The sequence below is a fragment of the Echiichthys vipera genome (genome assembly GCF_963691815.1).
Source record: "Echiichthys vipera genome assembly, chromosome: 20".
NCBI classification, from domain to species: Eukaryota; Metazoa; Chordata; class Actinopteri; order Perciformes; family Trachinidae; genus Echiichthys; species Echiichthys vipera.
In genome coordinates, this window is record NC_139845.1 from 18377818 (window position 1) to 18404591 (window position 26774).

Genomic DNA, 26774 nt, shown 5'->3' on the forward strand with positions numbered 1-26774 from the left:
TCCAACCATGAGCAAATTCAAACAACAGTACAAACGGATGGTGTTTACAAGGTACAGGGAAGAAGAGGGGGGATGACAAACACTAAGGTTCTCACATTTTGCCATACATGTCATTTATTTATTTATACACAAGCGGTTATTGTTTGTTTGTTGGTATTGTTGGTTTTGTTGAGCGTATTAAAAAAAACAAAGAAAAACAAAACAACAAAAGAAACAGGATACACAGGAAGTAAGAAAATCTATGGAATAGATACTAAGTGGAGAAGGGGTAGGAATTAATAAGCTTATGCTTCTTCCTGCTCCTTTTCAAACATACAAAGGGTTTTTAATGAGTCGTGCTTCAAATGTTTGTTTTTTTTCATATGTTTGAAATAAAGCATTCATTCATTCATAAAAATACCCTAAATCAGGGGTGTCAAACTCAATTATATTTGGCCCGCAAGATCATATCTAGGTTCTATGGGAGCTAGGCCGTGAGTATAAAGCACATACACCGTTACTTCTCTATAAACAAACATGAGCATCCATGCTACCAGTCTCTTCTGACAAACTTACCACCCCTCCCCAAAAACGTCCAAAAGAAAGATGGAGAACAGGAGCTTTCAGCCTCGGTGGGAGGCAGATTATCTGTTTATGAAGGTAAAGAGCTGTTTGTCTCGTCTGCAGAGCCACCGTGGCTGTAACCAAAGAATCAAACATAAGAAACACCACTACAAGAACAAGAACCTGCACTGAAAAGGTTCAACGTTACACATCTGGAGAGAAGGGAAAACATGCACATTTGCAGTTTTATTTTTATTTTTTTGTAGATATTAAGTTTGGCCAGAAACTTTGTCCCAGTTTTTAATTTTGGCCCACTGTGAACTTGAGTTTGACACCGCTGCCTTAAATGAATCAAAATTGAACAAATGATTTTCAGACTTGAAATACCCAAGACCTTTAAAATGATGATTCACTAATATAACAGTTAGAGAAAGAGAGGTAAGCACAGCAAACGAATCCCTGTGCAGTGGGCTACTTTGTGAATGACATGATGAGCCTCTAGGAAGTTGTGATTTATGGTGGAATGGTATGAGTTGCATATGAGCAAAAAAAATAATTACTTTGGTGCCCCCACTCCAATCCTGACATCTGATCTGCACCCCTGTGGAACCCCCACTAAGAATGTACTCAAGTAGCTACTGCATCCTTCTGCTTCTCCTTCTAGACAATGCACTTGTTGCTGCACTTCATTTGTCTGACTGTTTTTAACCCCCTTGTGTCCAGTGAAGACCATGCATCTCCACATGTGCTGATATTGAATGTTTGTGATAAACTGATGGATGAAGTGTTCCTCCCCCCACTTTTTTAAGCTAAATTAAGTCTATTCATGAACAGTTGACTTTATAGAGATACGTGGTTCACAGCCAGGCTAAATACATGTGATGCTCTTATAGAATAGGATGCGGTAGGGCGGTAGTAGCTCAGTCCATAGGTGACTGGGCTGGGAACCGGAGGGTTGCTGGTTTGAGTCCCTGTGTGGACTGGTGACTGGAGAGATGCCAGTTCATCTCCTGGGCACTGCCGAGGTGCTGTGGAGCAAGGCACCGAATCTCTCCATTGGTTGCATGTATATAGGTCCTGTCTGAGCATGTGTGTGTATATCGGGCCTGTGTGTGTGTAAAATGAAAAATAATAGAGTGAAAATTGAATTTCCCCATTCGCGGGACTAATAAAGGAATTCTTCTTCTTCTTCTGCATTGCTGTATATCTAACTATCCAACAGCATATAAAGGAGCACAACCATAAACATCTGCAACAGTCAAATGCAAGATACACATTAATGCAGCAGAAATATTTATCCAGAAACATCAGATATAGTAGGAAACACTGACAGGGTGCATTCTACCACACAAATACAAACGCTAGTTTCATTTAAGTGCATTATGCTAATAATACTTACATAGGTTGTTTTTTTTAAGGTTTTGAACGCAATAATTTTACTTGTAATGGAGTATTTTCACAGTGTGTACTTCTACTTGAGTAAAGTGTCTGAATACTTCCACCACTGAATATACAGTAAGTGTCTAATAAAGCAATGAAATGATCTTAAATTGATTGTTATAGGAATTGTGAGTGAGATCAGCTAAGGGTGAAACTACAGGCAGTGTGTTTGACTTTTTCATAGGTTTTTTTGCTTCTTTTTTTTTGTTCCTCAAAAGTTGAAGGAATCCAACTACTTTGTACTATCACTCTAACATACTCACATAAGTGTTATGCACATGATTCTGTAAGGTTTGAGTTACCACTTCAGTACATTCTATACACCGGGTTAAGGCTGGAAAATAGGACGATATATATATATATATATATATATATATATATATATATATATATATATATATATATATTTAACAATATTAAAATGTCTGCTGTATATTTTATTATATCACTTCCATCGCAATGTTGAAGAAGCAGCAGCCAATTACATGTGTTACGGCAATATTTACATCATTTGGATGATGCTTTACATTCTGATCCTTGCACGTTGTTTTTTTCATTTTGCACTAAAGTTGTTCATAAAATGAGAAAATACTCAGTACGTTGCATTTGTCACGTATTTCATTTACACTGGAGCACTCAAAAATAGTCTTTCCATGTGGTTATTTAAATGATTTATTCAAGACATGCTATATGGTGATATGTATATTGTTACTGACATGACAATTTACCTATATTAGGATATTGGGTTGTAAAAGGTGAAGAAATTGCATTATTTATTTTTTTTTAAAGCCAACGTCAACAGTACTTGAGGGTTCATTTTTGTCAGTTCGCTTCCACAGCCTGTTGACAGGATTGTCGATGGTCGTGATGCATGTGCAACATTTTGGTCACTACCATGGACATGCTGGTGAGGAGATGGGCAGGATCAGTCAGAATGTAGAAAAACTAACAAAGAAACAAGTGAAAACAGGTCGCGAGAGCGTATTGTAGAGATTTGGCTAATAGTTGGGGGATACTATGACAGCTGGTTGTGCAGTAGGGGCAAAACATTTAAACCAGTATCACCTCCATTGTCATAAGCCCCTTGTTGCTTTGGGACCCCTGAGTGGATGACAGCCCTTCCTGACACAAATGTAGTGATGCTGACGTTCAAACCGGAACACACTGACCTACTTCATCCTTTACATCCAGCTATCTCTTCAGGGGCCATTGATGGCTGCCCCGTCTCGTGCACGGGGGGGAAGGAGCAGGTTTGTGTCGAGTTTCAGCCGCACCCTTGCCATTGTGAAGTGAAACCATGGCAGCCTCCACTTCAACCTTTTTGTTTTTTTGTTCTAAATACTTCAGGAAACAGCCAGTCTGCCAGCTGACCCTGAAACTGGATACTGTTCTGTCGTCGACGAGGAAGAAAACACAACTACGGCAGATGACGATGAACAGAATGTTTTTTGGAGAAGAGCGTAAACTCCAACCTGTTTTATTTTGGGGTATTTTTTGTCATTTTCTTAGTGCCGCACTGTTGGATAACTGTGTTGGTGTGCAGATTAAACATTTGCCCGTTGTGCCTGAGCTCAGTGAACTGCAGGTTTTCTTCTACAAACACAGTGTTCCACCTCTACCACCTCACTGACCTGATAAGCTGCTAATCAGTAACAGTGTGGTGGATAAAAGGACCCTTTTCAACAAGAGGGTTAGGTTGGATTCTTGGTTGAGAACACATACCGATTAAGTGGCAATCCACAAATTGACAACGTATGGAATCAATTTCAGTCATCCTTTCTACGACCCTTCATCATTTCTCAATCAATGCACTTTAGAAACAAGTTCAGTCAACATCTGAATGCAATTAAACGGTTTCTTGTACCGAGCCTTTCCATTTTGATGCATATTTGATACCTTTGGCAGATTCAGATTGATAATACAAAATATACCAATGATGTATTATGATAGATTAAGATGAAACTTTATCAATCCTCAGGGAAGAAATTAAAAATCTACCCAGCAGATAAAGTTTGTAGAGTAATAAAAGTGAGCTCACCTTTACAACATTAAAGTGATGAACACGTTATTGCATTAATAATTATGATACAATAATATAATAGGATTCTGAAGTGAGCAATTATGCATGGTGAGTACTTTAACTTTTAGTGCCTTTAGTATAGGCGTTATTTTGTTGCTCATACTTTCACTTAACATTTTGAATGCATTTTTGAATTTGAATTGTTGCGTTGTCGTATTAATACTTCTACTTAGACCGTTGCAAATATTATGATTAAAACAACTGGCAGCCAGAGACTGTTGTTCAATATAACTGAACACATACTGTAGTGTTATATTGTCCGTGCATAGTTTTTTTTACGCTCACACGACCAACTCTGAACGCAGCATTATGCCTACGGATCTTTTCATCAGCCTCTCCCACATTAGACATTTTGACTTGTCGTGGTAGGAAAGCAGGTCACAATACCGAGGCCCTGAAACTGAAACAGCCATATGGAATTCAGCCAGCATCCACTTTATTCCCTACACCTGTGCTCTGTGAGTCAAAAGGTCCTTTGAATAGAGGAGGGAGAATCCTAAAACATGAAGGGCAGTAGCTCTCCGGGAGCAGGGTTGGACACTCCTGTCCTAAACAATAGGCTACAAACTGAAGCCGGGTTTTGTCATGTTTGGAAACACAGCTGCAGCTGATAAATGAGTGAATGTTATTAGCTACAGCTGTGTTTAGCCTTCACAGTCTGTCCCACTTCCACATCATACATGTACTAACTGTGCACTTTGCACTGGAAGAACTATAAACTGTAGTGCCATCAAAGGTGCGAGAGTAAAGTGACTTAATATGTGAGTACATTGTCAATTGAAATTGATATTGAATGACCAAAGTTGCAGTTTAATTGAAATATTTTGGTGCATTTCCTGTGGCACAACCCCTTAAAGTATGCTCATTTCTATAACAGTAAACTACATTATTTACACATTACTATGGATATTATTATAGTTACTGGAAGTGTGTCAGTCTCTGTCTTTGTGTCTGTCTTTCTCTCTCCTTTTCTTCCTCCCCAACCGGTGCAGACAGATGTCCGTCCTCCATAGAGCGGGGTCTGTAATAGTCCAGTATTACAGCGTATAAAGTATAATTCAATTTAATTAGGACAGCAGGTTGTAAAAAGGTGTGTCAGAAGTATAACGAGCAGGAGCGCGATTGCTTCCATTTAATAATCTCTGTAAACAAAGATGGTGTATGCTTTTATGGGGCCTTCTGTGAACCTGAAAGTCCAGTAAAAGATTTATGAAACACTGAAAATGCACAAATGGCCAAGTCCCTGGGCAATTGCAGTAACCATGCCTTGTTGCCTTGCGTGTCTTGGATAGCAAGAGCGTTTATGATGTGTACATGGGCTGGATCACTATTTGTAAAAATGGAAGGAAATAACAGGCCTGTGCGGTAAGAAAAGGACAATAATTACATCAAAAGTATAGCCAGTAAAAGAGTGACATATTCCACGAGCCTCAACAGCCCTGCTCTGTTTAGCTCTCAGCCTTTAAACACAGCTGCCACCTAGTGATGAAAATGGACGAATACAAACATATTTTAAAAATCATAAAGATGGCTATAGCGCAGGAGGACGTTATTAAAATAATTATTACACATAGTTGTTCAATCAAACAGCAGAAATACGACATCGTATTCATGCACTTAGTACAAACAGCTAAACAACATTCTTATATTTCTGATTTGTCTCATTAACCTTTAACGTCACTTGTCTACCAAAATACTGTTAACAATCACAACTAATTTACTAAGAATGTGTTTTTTTTTTATTGATCCAAGTTCAATTATTCATGCATTTAGTTGAAGTGGAGTTGTTCCTCGATGCAGAAAAATGATCACAAGAGGTGAGGAGATGTCACCTAAAGGTCACCATCCGTACAACACAGCCAGGACAGGCTGCCAGCCTGCAGTGCAATATTGAATCCAGCCTGTAATGTCATTATAAAAATAAACCCTAAAGATCCCCTCCAGACATGTTTTAAGACGTTTAACAATACAATGCTGTAAATAATAATTAGATGTCTCATGTACGTCACATATGTCTAAATCCATTGTCATTGCGTTTACACATCACTTTTATCAATAGATTGCGATTGATTGCCAAACTAGTTATGTTCGTGCAAATTGTGCTCGTATAGACATGGATCAGACCAATGTAAAAGCACAGTCGTCAAATTTGACGTACTGTATCACATCAGTTACACTGCTTGTCCTCACGTAACAAGGTCCCCGTGGAATGAACTGAGGAATTTGACATATTTGAAAGTGAAACCGGTGAACATGATGAAGGTCATGTGGTGTGTTTTAAGGATCACACAGTGACTTGCATACAGTGGTTTAATTATACTGGCTGGATGGACAGTTAAAATGGAGCTGTGACTATGGCTTGGCCGGACAGCAATGAAGAAATGGTTTAATTGCCTTTTTGAGTTATTTTATTATAATTGTGCTTAATTTGAGCCACAACAACATTGAAATAATATTTTACCTAACCAATACGATGAATAAAATGGTGCTCTAATGTGTTATTGGACATGAGCAATATTTACCTTAGGCTACCTATGGGGACAGTAGAGTTCAAAGTATGATCATGTACATAACTTTACTGTAATTTATCAATCTGGGATCAAGAGTGCACAATGTCATTATTCGGTGTTATTTGTGTCTCTTTGCAACCTAGAAACCAAAGCAAACTATAAACCAACGTAACTGAAAAAAATGGGGCCATTTAAAATCACTGTTGTCTGTTTGGCAGGTTTAATTCAGAGTTCGGACCATCCAGCTCCTTGAAATGTTGATAAAAAAAAAATTGCTACAGTTTCTGTTTGCATGTTTTTTCCTAGTCTGCGTATTTGTTTAAACGATGGGCATTGCAATCTAGCTTAGGTTATTTCAAAACATATCCAAACAGATTTAATGTGCAGAAGAATGTATTCTGTATGTATTCATATTCAAAAACCTGTGTGGACCATGAATGGAGCGTGGACTGGTGGCTGGAGAGTTGCCAGTTCCTCTCCTGGGCACCGCCGAGGTGCTGTTGAGCAAGGCCCCGAACCCTCAACTGCTTGGGCGCCGATCCATTGGCAGCCCCCTCGCTCTGACATCTCTCTATTAATTGCATGTATATAGGTCCTGTTTGTGCATGTGTGTGTATTTGGGCCTTTGTGTGTGTAACCTGTAAAATAATAATAATAACAGAGTGAAATTGAATTCCCCTTGCGGGATAAATAAAAGGAATTCTTCTTCGTCTAAAATTATACTGACTGAAAAAAACAGTTCCTATACACAAAAAAATGACATCACCAAGTGTACTATACTGCATAGCTTCCGGCTATTGGATCACTCACTGCCACCCACTATTCCGTCGCCTAATCTCCCAGCATGCATCATGCTCCAACTGTGACTGTATCCAGTTTAAAATCTCTCATCTGATCCCTTCAAGTACAATATGTTCCTAACTCAATGAGGTGAATCCAATCCATCGTTCAGACATGACGCCTGGCTGCCAGAAGATGGAGCCATTTTCCATGAAATGACTCAACGTCAGCTATTACTTTAGAGGCATGGACCTCAGGCAGGAGGAAGCTGCAGGGAGCAGGGAGGTGTAAGGACGTTACGTGCAATTGGCGTCCCACTGGGGTCTTTTGTCTGGGTGCTCGGAGGCAGCTTGGGCTTACTGGCTCCATTTGCACCATATGCCACAAGAGGCTCGGCTGTCACATCACATGAGGACCTCCGTGTGATGGCATAACTGACCGTGCAGCGTTCGAAGGCACATTCACAGTCACTGCACACCATTCATCTCTTTTTAAGTGCAGTTCAAATGGGCGGCTGCAAAGATGTCGAGGACAGAACTGTAATTCAAGCTTATTTTTGTTTACAGATTTTAAGCTTACCTCTCCCTGAATGTGTACATTTATAGTACGGGTTCGTAAAAGGTTCGACGACTGTCAAATTAATTTAACATCTATTGTTTTTTAAGGATAAATGCTGTAATTAGATGTTATTTGCTAGAAGTCAGGTCTTTTCATTTACAATTCCATAGGCCTATCCACTACGATTGTTGATTTCAGGGCCTTCTTTGGAACTAGTAGATCATTTGACGGTTCAGTCCCATATGAAGGGTCGGACTGCTGTGAATTAAGGCGTTAGTCACACGTTTCTCAAATGGGAATTTTATTGCTAATGACATTTACATACTTTTGCCCTAGGGCGTAACTGCAATATCACACCTGTTAACAGTAGGATCGGTGTTGTAGCCATGTTTATACAGTAGATTCTGCTGTATAGGTAACATCATTTATTTACCACACTGATATTATAATCAATCCAACCCGAATAGATCAAGTCTAAAATTTACTGGCTGGAATTAAATGTGATGTTATGCAATTTAGGATGTCGAAGAATTAATAATGCAAGACGATTATGAACACAAATGTAATTCCTCTGCAAAGTGAAGGCTATCCCAGCAGAGGTTTCATTGTTCATTTCAATGACTTTTATTACCTGTCTCGCTTTGAATTCATCCTCAAGACACACAACCATATAGCCTTTTGATACAAAACTGAACAGCAGCACTATACTCATTTCATAATCTCTAAGTGTACTTTCTACCGGCTATGAATCAGAGTAAGGCCATTTCTAGCTAAGCAGATTAGAAAGGTACTTTACTCAACATGAATCTGATTAATGTATTCTATTCAGGCAATTATGACATTGAAGTCTTAGTTATAGGTCTGATCATTTAGCGTAGAGGTATTTGTAAACAGCACGTCAGAGTGGTAAATAAGAAGCTAGGACTTTCACTGAATTATGTTAGGACAAACATGTTAAAGCAAATGATTCTTCCATGCACGCTTTCTATTTGATAATACAGCGTTTAAACCAGCTAGGGTTGGGGCAACAGCCTTAACGGTGAACTGTCTGGTCCGAAAATACAGAGATGGGTTTCACTTTTAGCACACCATTATCCCATTGTACAAAACACTGAGAGAGACCAGCAGTGCAGTGATTAATTCCTGTAAAACAGTATGGACTGTTTCAAAACTACGAAATAAAAACGCAACGCGATTATGCACACATACGGTTGCTAAGCATTTAGCGCCAGCTACAACACCGGCGTGCCTTAAACGATTATAACGGCTACCTAAGGTTAAATTAGTTTGGCAGGTGTTTGATGCAACACATGGCTAAGTGATGACAACTGCAACATTGTGTTTTGTTTGAGAGCTTCTAGGTGAGGTGTTGGCGTCCAGAGGTAACCTAACTTAGCATTAGCAGTGTTGAAAAGGGACGGGAATGTGGCGCGCTAACGTTAGCACGCTAATGTCCGAGCTAGCGTTACGAGGACTTCCTCTACAGAGCGGTGTTAATATCGACTAGTTACGACATAAACATTGAGATACGTTCTTTGTTAACGTCCTATGTTGAGTGGATAATTTAATAATTAACACCAACGGGTCAGAACGGGTAATTTGTGCTAAATTAGCTAACGTCTGCTAAGCTAACAAGCTAGCGCGCGACAGACCCGTTAGCCCAGAATTGTGTCGGCAGTTGGGGAGTCCAAACAGGAGGTGAACTCGGGTGCGCCGCAGTTTGTTTGCAAAGAAAAGAGCAGCTCTTTTGATAAGCCACACGCAGGGACACGCACTTTTCCGCTGTCTTAGTGTCAATTCCTCAAAATGGGGTCTGCTAACGTACGTCTCCGCCATTTTGTGACAGGTTTTTCATCGAGCAAAGGGGTACGTGTAATGGTTGAATGTAACCCCATCAAGAAGATATCCGCTTGGCAGTTACAGGGAGAAGGGATCAGGAGTAATTTCCAACCATCCCCGGGAGATAAAAGTCGGTTTGAAGTGGTCAGCAAGGGATAGGCGCAGCTTACCACGCCGTTAACACGTTTCCTGCATCGAATTGCACCATGAAGAAAAAAAAAATCATCAAACACTGTAGTGGCCATATGTGAAACACCAAAACTGTTAACACTAATAGATGTTTTAACAGATAGCGATCACAGTGTGAAATTTAAGCATGCATTTTGAATTGGCATCACAGTATAACTTATTTATTATCAACACTTTTCAAAATAAGTAGCGCAAATTAAACTTAAATAGAAAGCAGATTATAACAAAAATCAATTTGTGTCATGTTTTCAGCTAGGAGTTCCCAACCCAGTTTCCCTGTATGACTGTACAGCGTGATGTGAGACACAAACATGTCAAAATCGATTAAGTCACAATAAATAAATACATTTTTGAAGAAGTTATAGTCAGTCACGGACATGTCCACATATGAAAAACAAATATTTTTGGTAAATGGCATGCATGTCAAATTATATTCACTTTGGTCAACAGTTTGGTAAATCAGCATTAAACATTAATGACTCATGTTTTCATAGAAATACTGCCCCCCCCCCCCCCACACACACACACACACACACACACACTTAAATAAAGGAAGGGCTTATTTATTCATTTGGGAGACAAAATGCGTGCCTTTATATCTTATTTTGTTGTAGAAAAGTACGGTATGTTCAAAATATTGGTATTTGTATAAAATTGTTACAGGGTGAAAATATGTTCTAATGGAAATCTTTATAGAACTAATATCAGTGGGGTGAGAAGCCAGTTATACGGCTTTATGTCAGCCTGGAAAAAAAATAGTATTTTTCTGACAAAATGTAGGGTTGCCCTCTGTTACACGCCTGGTTGAGATAACGAGGGAGCTATGTTAATTAGTGGTATCCCCTCCCCCCACGGGACATTTCCCAGTGCCTCCTGACCCGTTTTCCAAACAGAGAAACGAGTTGTCAGACGGTCCCTAAAAAAGAAAACAGTCTCTATTGTTCCAGCACCCGCTCTGCTCTGGACGGCGCAGTGCCGCATGTGGCCACAGAGGGCGCTGCACGCATGGCAGGCCGGGCTCCGCGGCCTTCACATCTTTTTGTCTGAGAACTGGATCCCTCTGCCGCTCTACAGTGTGTGCGATAGCCTCGGAGCTGCGTCCGTAACACACTGTCAAACCACTCCAAACGAATACAACCGCGACCAAAAGCATTAATTCTCCACATCCTGCCATGGCGTTTCTAATCTGCCGGTAAATCGGTCGTATTTGTGACTGTTCGTTGGAACTTAGTCCGGGGTTGAATCGGGCTTGCTTTCTGTGAGCATCAGTCTTTATTAGCGAGCTGCCGCTCTTCTTGCTATCAGCAATTTCTTTAACTTTTTAAACACTCAGCTTCGCGAATGACTGAGCGCCGGCGGAGTATGGGATCCTTGGTGTCTTAAGAAGCGACTGAAGTGGGGTTTAACCGTTTTTGCATGCAAAAACAATGGCAAATTCGACGGGGAAAAATCTACTAGATCAGCGGAGGAAAGGACAGGCTTTCCTGGACGAGCTGCGGCAATTTCACCAAAGCAGAGGGTGAGATTGGGGCGTCTTTATTCCAAAGAAATACAACTTTAAATAGCAATGCATGATGTCGGGAGTTAACCAGAACTGTTATTTAAACATATATGCCCTTATTTCTTGTGTTATCCCCTCAGATCGCCGTTCAGGAAGATTCCTTTCGTGGGTGGGAAAGAGCTGGACCTGAATGCTCTCTACATCAGAGTCGTCTCTTTAGGTGGATTTGCTAAGGTGAGTGGGAACTAAAAGTGGATTTCTCCACACTCTGCTGTGTGTGGACTACTCGGTGGACCGCTCTACAACTCCGTGTGTGCACCCCGGGACAAGTGTAACCCCCACAAAAAGCGTTAGTGTGTCGGTGTTGGCCTTGTGCTAGTTTGCCGTGTATCTCTATGCAGTGTGGTGGCTTGTGTTGTTGTGTGGTTTGAATGTAGAGTCCAGCAGCTCGGAGTCAGAGTGCAGTCGGAGCGACTCAAAATGAGCGGGCACGTTTAACATCGATTATCGGCACGGAGCCCGGCCTCGGGAAACACCGCTAAGGACACGGCGCGTCGCCCCGGCGTTCACCGGTAGTTTTTACCCAGGGGGAAGCTTGGTTTATCTTTCTCGCCATAGCCATCTTTCTTCGGCTTCATGGTTGGTCACAAAATGTAGGCCTCACAGGCCCATGTAGTGAATACAGTACACGGCACCAAAACCTGCTCCAAAACCAGACGGCTCTCCGCGAGCTGAAGCGTTAGTTTCTGGTGTAGACGGTTGACTGGAGTTTAGCCTCGTGACGTTTTAACGCCAACATTAAAAAAAAAAAAAGTCAAGTTAGCTCGTTAGCTACAGTGCTAACTAGCTTCAGCAGTAACGACACTATCCTAAAGGGAGGCAGGCAGTTGTTTAACCTTACTGCTATGTTTAATGTAAATATATTCGGATAACAAACACATTAGCAGCGGATTCAACATTTTTAAACTACATGTACTGCGTTGTAATTTATTCTTTGTCAGTATTTTTAACTGTATTTTCAGCAGTTTGTTAAAGTTATTGATTAATGACTGGGATACGGCCTCATTGGGGGAACCTGTAGCAGACAGATGGTTGCAGTGTAACCGCTCTTTTTGTTGTTGCAAGTGCTTTATCTTCTAACCAACTCATTCCCTCCTTTTCAGGTCTCTGACAAAAACCAATGGATTGAACTTGGAGAAGAGTTTAACTTGCCAAGGAGTTGTTCCAACGCTGCATTTGCTTTAAAACAGTACTACCTTCGGTAAGTAGCGTGGCCATGCAGCTCTCCTCCTCTCAGGTAGCATGTGGGAAGTGTTTACAAATGTTAAGATGCAGTCAGCAGGATCTGCCTCTCCGCTCCTCTCTACTAGGGAGCAGCACCAATACAATATTTTCACATGCAAAGCAAGCTTTCTAATGTTTACATTGGTCATGACATAAGAAAAGAACACTGATATTATATATATATATCTATATATAGAAAGATATATATAGATAAATATATAGATAGATAGATAGATTTATATCTGGCCAAATGCCTCCTGTATTTTGTTCAGTCTGGAAGATAGTTTTGGGGAGCACTCTGGAGCATTTTGTTGGTAATAAACCATTCGCACTAATGAAGGTTATTCCTTTCTGAAAATGGTGTAGCCACAGGGTGTTTGGGTTTGATACAGCACTAATGATTGAGCAACTCCAGCGCTGTATAACTTCAAGCCTCCGAGTCCCAACACAGTCAGCTGCCAGTGATGGGAGTTTGGTGGAAACGCAGCTCTCCTCAACAGCTGGCATTTGTGGTTTTGGTGTTAGCGCTCTCTCTGCGCTCCTTTTCTCCTCCAATCTTAGCACCTGCCTGCAGGGGATTACACCTCTGTAGCAGAGAAACAATTCTCATGGCTATGTTACAGGCAACTGCAGGTCGCTGGTTGATATCACAAGTAGCAGCCAATTATCTGTGCATTTTTACTAAGTTGGCTTATGATACAAGATGCTGCGAGTGTAGCGGCTGATTTGATTACCGACTGTACACGTCTGATGAGACTTGTGGCTCCTCAAAATTTCAGATAAACATCAGCGTTGAATGCAGAGGCAGAATACTTAAGGCACATGCAGTTAAAAATGGCCACGGTCTTTCTCTGTGCCATAATGGCCACAAACCACTATCTACCTGTTACATGTTTAGCGTTAAAAACAGAATACTTTATAAAGCATTTTCTCTAAAGCAGGAGATCATGTAATTTGGTGTAATGGTTGGAAGCTCAGATGGCTGACAAGACAGTTGTTTAAGTCTGTTCTTGGAGTGGAAGTAGCTACAGTGCAAAGGTGTTGAGTTCCTGTCATCTGATTTCTCTTGAGCGTGTCTTCAATGACTCAGTAAAACACTTATATTCTGAAATCTGTTGTCTTTGTCTAACATGCTTTATATTTTTGATTGTGCCTGCAGTACCTTTCACAGTCAACTGATAATCTGATTAGTTGAGCCTCTATTATACTTTATAGAAGGACTCTGTTTCTTATGTCATAAAGTGGTTTGTAAATACCTTGTTCTGCAGATGACAAGGTGAAAGGGAAAATAATTTGCAGCCATTGACATCATGACTTTTTTTAAGAATCATTCTTTTATCATCATTTCATCATTATTTTTCCCAGATTTTTTTTAACCTGTTTGAGTCAGTACAGCTCAGTCACTGTAATCATTACGTGTACAAATATTACGTGGAAGGTGGATGAGCAAAAGAGGCCTGACAGCCGCGTTGACCAACATGCTGAATATCACCCTGGTGTTGCAGCAGCCGCTGGAGCTACTTTGTGGAGTTTATCTTAGGCAGTTCAGTGTAGTGGATGTCAGAGGCAGCAGGCAGCTAGACTTGTCTCAACTAAGGCTGTTAAAAAGATAGAGTATCCTCGCCTCCCCCATGCTTCTTTTTTTGCTGACGGTGTCTTATAGAGAAATTAGGCTCTTTTTTTCCCTCCGCCCAGTTTTTCTGAGCATAAGCATGCGAATAGTGTGATCACTATGGGGGGAAATTTTTAATTTCGCCTTCATCCAGGGGGGTCAGAGGTCATAGCTGGTTACAAGGTGGATTTGTGCTCAGTGGAGCCGGTTCAGATTTAGTGTCTCGCTCGAGGACACTGTAAGATGGGTGTATGTTTGCTAACTTTGTGTGTTAATCTTGATTATCCAGTTAAAAGGCCGTCTAAAACTGTGTGTGTATTTTTAAGACTTTGTACTGACAACTGACATAATTTATTGATGTGTGTTTTGTAGGGGACGATTACACATCTTAACACATTCGATGAGATTGTACTCTGGCTCATTTTTTTTGGTGTCTGCTCTTTTAACAAGCCCAAGTTGACATCTCTAGTGGCGATTCCTGATGCTTTTTTTACTTAAGTGACTAAAAACGAGTTAGCAGGTAGAACTGAAGGATACGGCATTGCTGCAGGTAACAAACTTGTGACTTTTCTGATACAGAACAGGCTGTTTTTGGATCAAGTTTCCCCGTCTGAGGGAATTAGATGACCATGATGTGGCTCTCTCCGGTTAGAGCAGAGTAATGAATTGACCCAAGCCAGAAATATTTTTCAACTTGTTGAAGATCTGCTTAGAAATCAGACCTACCAATGGAGCTGAGTTCATTTCAGCTTCGGGGGAGGAAGGATTCACACTGTAGATCAAAGTGTTGGCTTCAAATCACACTCACACTCAAAGGGCATTAGTTGAAAAGAAGCTCTGTTTTTGTCACGCTTCATTAGCAAGATTGAAACAAAAGATTTAAATAAAGTGTTCAGGTGCAAGAGTGAGAAAACTGGTGGTATAAAGGACAAGTGCTAATAAAACAATGAACATGGCCAGAGCTTCCACAGGCCATTAAAAAGCTGTAAAATTTGAGGAAAAACTGATAAGGTTTTTGAAGATGATTGAAGAGTATTAATGTATAGCAGTATATACCCAAATTATCTTAGTCTGTTTAATGTTGAAGGACTGTCCTGATTCCCTCAAATCTACTCCTGTCACCAGTGTTTCCATCATATACAGTTCACAGTAGCCCTCATCTGTGACAGGGCGTCAATCACTGGTGAAGTCATGACAACCTAATAAGTAGCACAAATACATTTCTCCTCGGAAAGAGTGTCAAACTGGTGCCAAAAGCCTAAATGGCTGCATTCCCACAGAAACTGCTCTCACGTGGGTCCTGTAATGTACAGCTACAGTAGTTGGAAAATAGTGATATGGCCACTGAATTACATGAATTAACTGTTTATCAGACCACAGTTGAGAAAAGAGTTAGCAAGCTAACCCATCCAGCGGTCCCTCCACCTCACTCCCTGCTGCTAGGAGACTACTCTTCCAAGAGGAGAGCCGGCAGCATCTCCAGAGATGGACCTTCAGTTAGTGGCTGAAGCAACTCGAATCCAGCCAGCGCCAACTCTAACCTGCGTGACGGCAGCAACAGAAAGTTTGTTTATCCGGCTGGGGCGGTACAGGATCAGCAAACTTTCTGTTGCTGCCGTTACGCAGGTTAGAGTCAGCACTTGGGTTTGCGTTGGCTGGATTCGAGTCGCTTAGCCCATGCTTTTCCCTAACTAGAAATACTGCGTCACCCTAGAGAACCTTTTACACTTCTATCATTTGACATACATTTCTGTTGCATATCTGTGTGCTCAGCATTCTGTTTCAGTGGATTGGGTTAGGGTTACCAGCGGCTGCTTCCAGTTTTCCTGTGGCTACACTGATCTGGATGATTATCAGTCAATACTACTTTACATCTCCACGGTTTTCGTCTTCCATTTGTAGTTTCATATGATCTGGGCCATAGTCCTGATTTTTCTTTCTGCGTAACACCATCCAGTTCTTCAGCGCTCCCCGTAATTTGAGTGCAAATTAAAGGTATTTTGAAATAAGGCCCCTGATGTTGCTACAGTTTTCCAAAACTGCAGCACGGCGAACACAGAAGCCAAGTCAGGTGACAGATACCCTGGCTCAACCTTTGTTTGCCCTCTCCACTGCACCCCCACTGGGAGGAAATCAGGCCCAGGAGGCACTGACATCTAGAAACCGCTGACTTAATTCTGTTAGCTCAAATGTTCAAATAATCTTTTGTCTTGATGAGGTCTGTACACATTTTTGGATAGCTGTAGAAGAAGGAAACAGTTAGTTTTTTTGGCCTGTTTAACAATTTTAAATTGAGAGAATATTGCTCTGGATATCATTTCATATCACATGGCATTTATTGTTAGGAATAACATTCACTTTGCATTTTTTAACTGAACCTTGATTCGATGGGAACATGTAGCAGTGAATCTGTTGAAGGTATTTTGATTCATCAGTGTTTGGTTGCAGTAGTAAAGTACAGATCAGGTTTCTCCTTTTTAACCCCATGCTGTAATATGAGCAAGTCGGGCATTTAGCTCTGCTGCCAAGGACAGTTTTGACCCGATGATTTTAGAAAAGAAAGACGTCTTAACTCTACCTCATCTGCTGATCAGACCGCCCCCCCCCACCCCGCCAAGTAATGTATCTTTTTCAGAGTTGAACAGGCTGCTTCCTTTTCAGCAAAGTTACTATACCACACACTCATCTGTTACTGTTACTGTTTGTGGGAAAGAGGTGCAGGTGCAATCAGACTTGCTCATTTCAGTCAATGTTTGAATGTTTCACTTTTTGATAGCAATCTTCTGTTGATGCAAGATAAGTTGCCCATATGTTTCTCAACCATTACTAGCTTGTGACCCCACTTTTAAGGTCCCACAATTCTCATGACCCCAGCAATTAGACCATGTTTTAGTTGTCACGTGAATCTGAGCATGAACCAATTTTCCAGCCAGCTGTAAGTGGATTATAATTAATAGTATTTCAAAGCTATGAAAAAGTTTTCCAAAAAAAAAAAAATTATTTCAATCTTAAAGATCACACAATGCCGCGTGGGCTCTGAACAAAATCTTGAGAAACTCTTAACTATTGAGGCAACAGAGAAACATAAATTCCAATGCACAGGGAACCGTCCAGGAGCATATGCTGTTAGATTGTATAGAGAAACAATGTTGGGATCAGGCAATCCCTGAAAAATGTATTCCAGGCATTATTTGGAGACCACTGTATCTATTCATTCATCTACTTGTCTTTTGTTCTCAAGTAGTACTTAAATTTAATAATGCCAAACTGTGGTGGTAATGGTGAGTGTAGTGTCTTAAGGTGATTCACAACTGATTGTCATTTAATTAAGGAAAATATAACACATAGTATTCCAACAGAAAACAAACCACTGAGCCTTTGTGCAGCCTTACACCACAGACACATTTCACTGTCTATTTCTGTTTTCTGGGTGTTACTTTTCACACCTAGTTATGAGATTATTCTGGGTATCATGGCTCTTGTTGGTCCGTCTCTGCTTCCTGTGTATGTGGGTAGAGTCCCGCTCATCCGAAACATCTGGATGAAGTGGCCTTTGATCTGGCATGCATTAGCCGGGTTTGTATTCCTCTGCCTCATCCGAGCTGCTGCCCAGACTTTAGAGATGCTCAGATGATGACCGGCTATGGATAACGACAAAGTAGTGTTTGTCTGTTTCCGCCTGTTTTTACACAACATAATAAGAGACTTTCTAACTAAATAAGAGCGGTAGAGCAAACTTACTATCACAGATAACATCTGAAGGCTCTTGAGACTTTGTGTTTTTGGCCTGTCTATAATTTGACCTGCCCTCCAGCAGTGTTGGTCCCCACTGATAGCCTAATCTTCTTCTCTCAGTTTTCTTGCTAACTAGCACTTGACAGTGGACCTGGAATCTGTCTTTATCATTTCAATAGATAGATGACATTCATAAAATGTTTTCATTTTACGTATAACTGGAGTTTGTTCTGTGTGTTTAGTCCATCCTAAGTAATGGGAACCAGTCAGTTTGTTTACGTGCAGTAAAAATGCAATTATATTCGGGTAAAGGGTGTACTCTGGTTTCTCAAACGCCATGTAAACACCATACCCTAGTTAAAATCTGGTTAACAGACCTGGATAATTGCTTCGGTAACAACAGGGGTATTCAGTCATGTAAACAGCGTTCCCGGAGTATGATCGGGTTAAGTGTCTGTGCATGCTCCGCACTCTGCTGTAGTGGTTTTTGACCTGGAAATAGAATAAATCAGAGAGCAAAGGCGCTGAAATCAATGTGAAAAAAAATCAACAACGCAAGCGTTTCCTTTTAAACGGACTAAGGACTTTGCGAAGGCAATTAACATCAATATCAAGAAGACCCATTTCGGTTGTTCCTCTGTCGCTTTCCAACTTGTTTTGATTTTGACTAAGGTGAACAAGAAGAAAAAAAGCTGTATTCCGACCAGCTGTGGAGCGCCACCTACTGTACCTGTTGGATATACGATAGTGCTCGTTGACTTATTTGGACATCCGGGACAGTTCAGGACTGTGACCAGTTCTTAGTCTGTCCCCACTGCTGCAGAGAGCACTGTTCCCTTGGTTCAGTTTCACCTTGTGAGTCTGTTTGTTAGTTATAGACCAATTAATTGGGCAGATAAATGCTGATTAACAACATGATATCAGCATTATACTGTACACCGTGCGTAGGCCACCCTGCTCTCTAAATATCAGACACCGGCTGTAACACAGAGGTGGTTCTGAGTATTTTTGCCAGGTGTTTATATGTCTGTCTGTGGACAGATTTTGTCACCGCGATCGCACCACAACCATGCAAGACACAGACCTGTGCAGCTGAAATCAAAATGAAGGTCTCCGGTTAATATTGAACGAGCCTCACTAACTTCAACACAAAGCAACAAAACCGCCAAGTGTGAAGTAGAATGTATGAACTATTGTTGAGACACACAATACCACACACATACACACACACATTTATTATTCAACTTATTTGTCAGTAAAATGGATAGCCAAAGCTAGAATATACATTCAGATATATTTTCAAGGAGATGGTGTACCTTCACAGTGAAAAGCAATCACAGACTGTCCATCTTAGTGAAAGGGGATACATTTTTTTCCTTGACACGTATCACCCGTGTTGGCGGTGTTGTGGAGGAACTTGGGAAATTTCTATCACTGCAGAAAAGCCTAGTATAAACCCAGCAAATGCTAACAATTGAGCTAGTAACAGTGGTATTGAGTGACACAGCTGGTAACTGTAATGTTAGTGCTTGCAAAAAATGCTCTTCAGATTGGTATAGCTTTTTTCTTGTGCATTGACCACATAAGTGGAACAGACTCTGAGCACGGTGTCACTACTGCAAGTTGATCTGCCCTGTCCTTATATGAATAATGTCTGTCTACTTGGCTGATTTATACTAGACTCTAGTGGGACTTTAAGGCTGCCTTTGGCCAACAAATGGTCTGCTCTGTAGGTTACTGCTCAACTTCTACAGTATTTTCTCAATATACCCCGCCTCCAGTAATTATTGACAAAGCAAACCACCCTCAGTCTGTTGGACAGCAGGCTCCATTAAATCCCAGCAAACATTTCCGTCCATAAATTGGCAGTGGGTGTGTTTACATGTCTGCGTCCACGTCCAGCAGGGGGCAATGGACTCCAACACACCAACACACTGAGGGCATTTGGGCAGCCAGACAGCTGAGAGTAATCAAAGTCAAGAGGATCTGCACTGGTGTGATCCAGGTGACCCTAAATAACACAACACTAATGATAGCAGTTGCTGTATGTCTACTCATCACTTCTCATGCCTTATCAGATCCAGCACTTATATTGTTTTGGAGGGAATACACACCTCGGCAGCGAAAATACACAAATCCGGTTGTTACACAAAACGGTTGTTGCAGGGTTGATGTTCCTCATGTATGAAAAAGGGGAAGTGCAGATATGAGCAGCTGCAATCCCCCTCCCTCCCGTCCTCCCTCCCATGCCCCCATCCGTTTTTACCCGCAGCCTTTTTCTTGCTTGTGCCCAGACAGCAGTTGATGACGCTGCAGTCGGGACAGGGGCCTATCTTTCCCGCGCTCTCACACTCACTCTCTCTCTCTCTCTCTCCCTCTCTCCCTACAAATGAAGGCTGAGTGTATTTATAGTCCAGCGTGTCACCCGGCAGCAAGCGAACGGGGGATTACCTTGGCCACGACGAACAAGCTGGGCCTCATTCAGTAACAGGCGCTCGCTCGTTCGCTCAGTGACTCACGGCCACACAGGCAGGGTTCACCACACTGTCGCTGCTGAGGTATTTTCGCTGTGTTTGTCGTTTTGTTTGTCCAGCAGATTCCTCTGCATCATTGTGGGGCGTTTATCAAATCAAAGAAAGCCTGAATCGTTAGTTGCATGCTCAGTGAGAACTTTTTCTCCCAAGTTAAGCGCAAACTTCTCAAGAATGTGCGGACGATTCCAGTGAAAGATGAATAGTTTTGCTCTGTTGGCTCACAGCTGTTGGTGCTGGCAGCCAGTTCACCTGTTTCTACTATAGGCTGTGGCACTGTTGAGATGAGAAATGGGCTTTGTCAAATACCCTCATTTGCATGTTTATATTCAAAGTGGTTTGAACCTCTTGCACCGCGCTGACGTCAAACCCAAATGAAAAGTGCTGTTCAATGGGATATTTACTGACTCATGGTCAACTCATCCTCTGAAATATGTTGCTATAAAGCATAATCCTCACCTATGCAGAGATATAAACACAGTGTGGACCTTTTTAGATGTTCAGCAGGTAAGGCAGGATTGAAATGCATGAAAATCTACAGTTATTTTTGTGATGGGTGATACATTTTACGATGTGTTGCTTTATGCTGCAGTGACACTCGGCCGCCCTCTGTCATACAAAGACCTGCTTATCTCATGTTGTGCTCATTTTTAGCCTCACTTAAATGGCTCATGCTTCACTTAGCGCTTTTGAGCCTTTGAAAAGCATCATAGGTTTAGGAGAAGTGATTGCCACTGGCCCTGCCAAGCTTGAAAAACTCCTAAACTGTTAAAGTGAGGTGAAAGCTGACTGTGAAAGCTATCAAACTGCATTTTAGAATGAAACTTTTGAACTGTGTAATTTACACTGATTGTGCAGTCTGTAATAAAAGTGTGGTCTCACTCTCCTGTATGCTGAATTCCTAAGTAGATTTGTGTTTTATCTTGACTTGTCAGACCAGTAACTGCTACTGGGAAGTGTTTTCCCTCCAATTCTCTGTTGATGCTGTTGGGGTGTCTACAGGTTGCGCTCTGTCTCTCTGCCGTTGTTGCTTACACTGCTCATGCTTTCTACTCACTTGTTCTCTGTAGTTTCTAGTTTGACTGGCTTACGGTGGAATCATTTAAATTCCTTCAGCTGATAAGCCCGTTTGGTTAAAGAAAACGGTGGCTTGTTGTTCCCAAAATCAATATTTGTGTTTTTATTGAATCATAAGTGGTAAAGTAATGATTTTTTTCTTGTTGTGCTGAGGTCACATCGAGTGTCCTGGTACATTAGGCTACTCCTTTAATAAAGTCAGATGAATGAACCTCCATTGCCATGCTCTATATGCATGAGTGTGGGTTTTGGTTTGAGTCGATAATCTCCTTGACAATATGTCAGTGTGTAGACTAGAGCCTTTGTGATTGAACTTTCCAAAGAATAGGTGATTCACTTCACCTTTTCCTGAAATATCTGAAAGCTGTAACACTTGAGTATTCTGTCTGGCATCAACAGCAGCTTGTTTTCCCTCCAAACAGTCGCCTGGGTCTGGCTGGAACGTGCAGTGTTTTACATGTTATTGATATGACCCAGCTGGACTACTAAAGGTCCAGCTGGGACTACACACTGTAGTTTTAAATTAGAATAAGAAGTTTTGAGGTTGTAGAAAAACCTGTTAATTGCCTTCAAGGTAACGCATACAGTGTATTACCATTAACACGAAGTGCACCTTTTTATTTTGTATTTTCTGTTGAACAGTATGATCAGTGTAATCTCAAAGAGAATTACACCCTTTTGTCTAACGCAGAGCTTTCCATAAACACTAGCTGATGGAGATACAGCTGCTCATTTTAGTCCATCTGGCTCCTTTATTATTTACTTTATAATTTTAACACAATGCTTTTGATTAACAAGTTGAAATTCGCTACGCATGTGCATTTTACGACCACTGGCTCCGCTTCAAAACAATATGAGCACGATGATGAAGGAACGTGCCTAACGTGATAACCTCTTCTGACAGTCTATATGCAGACTGTCGGCTATATATATGTCAATTTGTGTGAAGGCTACTACTAAACCTGTGTTAATGTGATATGATTCTGTCTTTGTTGTATGGCCTGGTTCGGGTTAAACCCTTTGTAGAACATGAACCAATACACAGAGAATGAATGCCATAGAACTTATTTAGTATGCAGTCATAAGTCATAACCGAAAAAGAATATAATCTACTTTAAATTCTAAATTACGTGGTATCTGTGAAACCAGCATTTTGGAACAATGTCCCGCCCTCATGGTATGCTTCCTGCCGGGTAGAGAGCGGACAGCCATCTTCGGTGTTTGACAAATATTATTAGCAAAATAATTGATGACATTTCACATTTTATAATTGCATTGATTGCAAAGACAGGGACATCTTTGTGAGGTGGGCTACTTTGGAAAACACCGGTGGGAGCAACTAGACAAGTGTGGAGTGGGCATTAAAATGCTCATTGAAAGTGCTGCATTTCCCATAAACGCCACAGTGAGTGAATGAATAAATGAACCTCTCAGTGAAGGGGTCAAGAAATAAACAAACAAACAAGGTCTAATGATTCTTAAAGGTTCAGTGGATATTTATAGACCCCACCCTAAATCTTACACACTAGACGTTAAATGACAGTTCTGATCAGTCAGGGATAGATGTGGTTTTACATATCAATAGCTATTTACAGACCACTCCATATCCTTGTCGTAAGGCCTGCTCCTACATGATATGTTCTCTCTCTCTATAACATTGCAGCTGCTATTTTCATACTGTGAAGAAGTCTTGTTCCTAATAAATGATTTAATTGATTCATGTATGTATGCATTCAAGTGAATTTCTTGAAGCTTTTATTTGAAGATTATACTAGAGGAAATGACAGCAGCACCCTGGCTTAGAGCTTAGAGTTAGAAAGAAAAGCAAATGTCATTCAAATATGTATTCATTCTCTCTGGGTTTTTGAGATTTAGGACACACTGCAATCATTTTAGGTGTGAGTGACACATTTATCGTCCTTTTTTGATGAACTAGAGAAATAATTAGAGGAGTCAGCTCTAAGTAAACGATTTTTAGACGGCATTCTTAGTGTTCATTTGATAGAAACTGAAACCACTTAAAACTGAAAATCCACTGAGGCTGTAAGTGTCTTCTTAGGAGGTTGTATCACAGAGAAAGAATGCTACATCATAATCTTCAAGGCATCCACGTTCACGGGAAAATGTGCCTGCGTAATTAAGAAAACAAATCCTAAGTCACGAGGAAAGCACACATTCCCAGCCAGATTTACACCAAGCAAGTCTTGGCTCATCGTCTGTATTTTTTCTGTCTTCCGCAGATACTTGGAGAAGTATGAGAAAGTCCACCACTTCGGCGAGGATGATGAAGAAGCGCAGCCGGGGAATCCCAAAGCCTCTCTTCCAATCGGTGCAATTCCCAGCTCTTATAACTACCAGCAACACGTTGTATCAGGTAGGCTGACACTCTGCTTCACCTGTGCACCATACTCCCTATTCACAACCTCTTTGTGTTCACAAGTTCACTCTTTGTTTCTGTCTGGGTCACGTCTGTATCGGGTACATGGATTCAGTTTCTATTTGCATTTCTGTCTCACTTCTCTCCGTGAAGCTCATCCCGTCTCTCCGTCTCATTCGCTCGGCCAACACAAACACTTAATGCTCGCACACATGTGATTACAGCAGAGGATCACTTCATCAGTGCTACGTGTGAGATTCAAGGGAAACTTGGTCAGCACCACAGGTCAAGCCTATGCATAAAAATGTGCCTAACAACAGCTGTTTGTTTCAAGGATTTTCTGGTGGGTTGAATTTATTTTGCAAGAATATGACAAGGAAGGAAATGTGTTGAGTGTAGATGTAGGTTAAGATAGCTTTAATGCCTCTAATAGTGTTGTATGATGCAGAGTTTGTTCCAGTTATGAAACACTTTTCATGTGCTGTTCTCCAAATAGGCTGCATTTTGTTTATCTGAAGTGATGTAACCCCCCATGAAATGTTGAATTGTCATTTTAACACTTAGGTTTACAGAGTTTAATCCGTAGAAGAAGCTAACGCATTAATCAGTGAGCTTTAGAGGTGCTTGTAGGAGGGCTTTGTTCCCTTTGGACACAGCTATCAGGGGTATCCATTCTTCTTTGAAAATCATTTGAAATAAGCTTTCAATCTTTAATCATCGCAAATAAAAGCAGGGTCTGCGACTCAAATACATTATTTAAATGATTAAACTTAGTGTGTATTCCAAACAAATATCACAGTCATATCACGCTTCATACCATGTAGTCCATCGTTTTAAAGAAGAGTTTTTTACAGCGTCCGACAGCTGGTAAAAAAATTTTTTTATCAAAAGGTTTGGAGAATTGTGACACCCCTAATATTTACTCTACAGACATAAGATTGACAACAAAGCAAATCAAGTCTTTTGCTATTTGATTGATCTGGGGTTCTTGGCACATAATCTCCATGGTGATCTTTATTAATAATCTCATGATGCACTCAGGTACTGGTATTACTCTTTAACACCAACTACTCCAACATCCCAATCACCTCATTAGGCTATTTGATTAATCCTGCGGCAATAATGCAATAGTGACAGAAGATTTTCTACATTACGCACCTGTCTGAGGACCTTTGCCATAGCTGAGCTTTCTGCCATTTATCCAGCTCACGAGCCTGCTTACTGTTGTTCACATCTATCACTTTTATTACACAGCGATGGGCTTGGGCCGGTGTTGACAATTTCAAACCGGTTAAGCCAAATACTGTACCGGTATATGGAATTTTACAGCTGTGTGTTGCACTTGAAACATAATGAGACTGAGAGAGTCCATGAATGAGTGCGACCCCAGTTCACCTCTACCCATGCCTTTTTACCTGCAGTGTTTACAGCACGCCTCGTCTTTTTCATCTCACCTCTTCCGTCTGCTTCAAATTCAAGATGACATTTTGGTTTTCTTTAAGCTTAACTCGGCCGCACATCGTCTCGTCACCCTAAAAACACATTAACTTTCTGGTAAACAAACAAAAGCCGTTCTCCCTCCCACCGCTGCTGAAATGTGATCCCCTTCACGGTGCCGCTCTGCAGTAAATTGTGTATGGACTGTCAGACACTAGCAGCTCCGTTAGTCTGGTTATAAACAAACATGACATAATGTTAACCACGCTAAGTGAGCGAAACCTCAAGTTGCCTACACACACACACACCTAAGTATTTACTTGCTAATAATTCTTTAAACCTGAGCATGCTGCTGCTTCCATGATGAAAGAACAGCCTTTGAAAAACCTGTTCAAACTAAACTGACCAAGGCCAACCTTTTGTCTGTATTGTACAACCCCGCTCGCACATGCTGAATGGATGCTGTCCATTAGCTTTAGCGTTGTAGCCGTGGCCTCTGAGCTGCTCTCGGACATAATCGACTTTTCTGACAGCACTTATTGATGAAGGGAAGGAGGGAGCACTTGTTGGCTCTTCCTCCACCTCAGTTCAGAATAGAGCATCCAGGCTTTAGTCGCAGGCTCTTTTCTCTTTGCATGCTGAGCTAAGTGACTCCAAAACATGACCGTGATGGGAAACGACTCGACAAACAGAGGTGCACTTGTGGCTCATACATTTTTCGCATTCATTACACCGATGAGCTAGACACAATTGATTTCCCTCTGCAGTTGACTTCACACCTCTTTTTGAAAGCTCGTGGTTGTAGGTTTTAGGCTGGTTGTGAGTGATGAGGCTTCACTCATGTTTTGCTTGCAGTAAGTGCTGGAATGGCCCTTTTTTTGTGGTTTTCATTTTTGCAGTAAAGCCCAGGTGAACACATGTATTTTCATAGTAGGGCGGAAACCATTACTTCAGGTATTTGAGTAATAAAAATTTAAAAGCTATAATCAATATTCTTACTCTCTACTTTTTAAAATAATTTTGTCTATAAAGTGTTATAAAGCACTAAAACATGCCCTCGTTAAATAGCTGCTTTATTAAATATAGTGATTCTCTACTATACTCTGTATCATTCCGATACTGGCCAAAATCACTGGCTCGGATATTGGAGGGGGAAAAGTATAATCCGAAATGATCCATATCTTAGTTCTCCTCATAGCCTGCATAACAGTTGTGTGCAGTTGGATCAAATCGGTACAACGGCCGCAAGCTGGCATCAACTATTTTTCTATCACTTAGTCT

At 41.1% G+C, this 26774-nt stretch overlaps 1 protein-coding gene across 1 annotated transcript in view; it reads left to right on the forward strand.

Moving 5' to 3' along the window:
- Positions 1-11044: 11044 nt before the first annotated feature.
- Positions 11045-26774, forward strand: part of arid2 (AT-rich interactive domain 2) — a 39022-nt gene continuing 23292 nt past the window's right edge. Inside the window, exons 1-4 of the mRNA XM_083934716.1 lie at positions 11045-11458; positions 11581-11674; positions 12604-12701; positions 23920-24053. Coding sequence (XP_083790842.1) covers positions 11367-11458; positions 11581-11674; positions 12604-12701; positions 23920-24053 — 418 coding nt within the window. The 5' untranslated portion in view covers positions 11045-11366. The remainder of the gene's footprint in view (positions 11459-11580; positions 11675-12603; positions 12702-23919; positions 24054-26774) is intronic.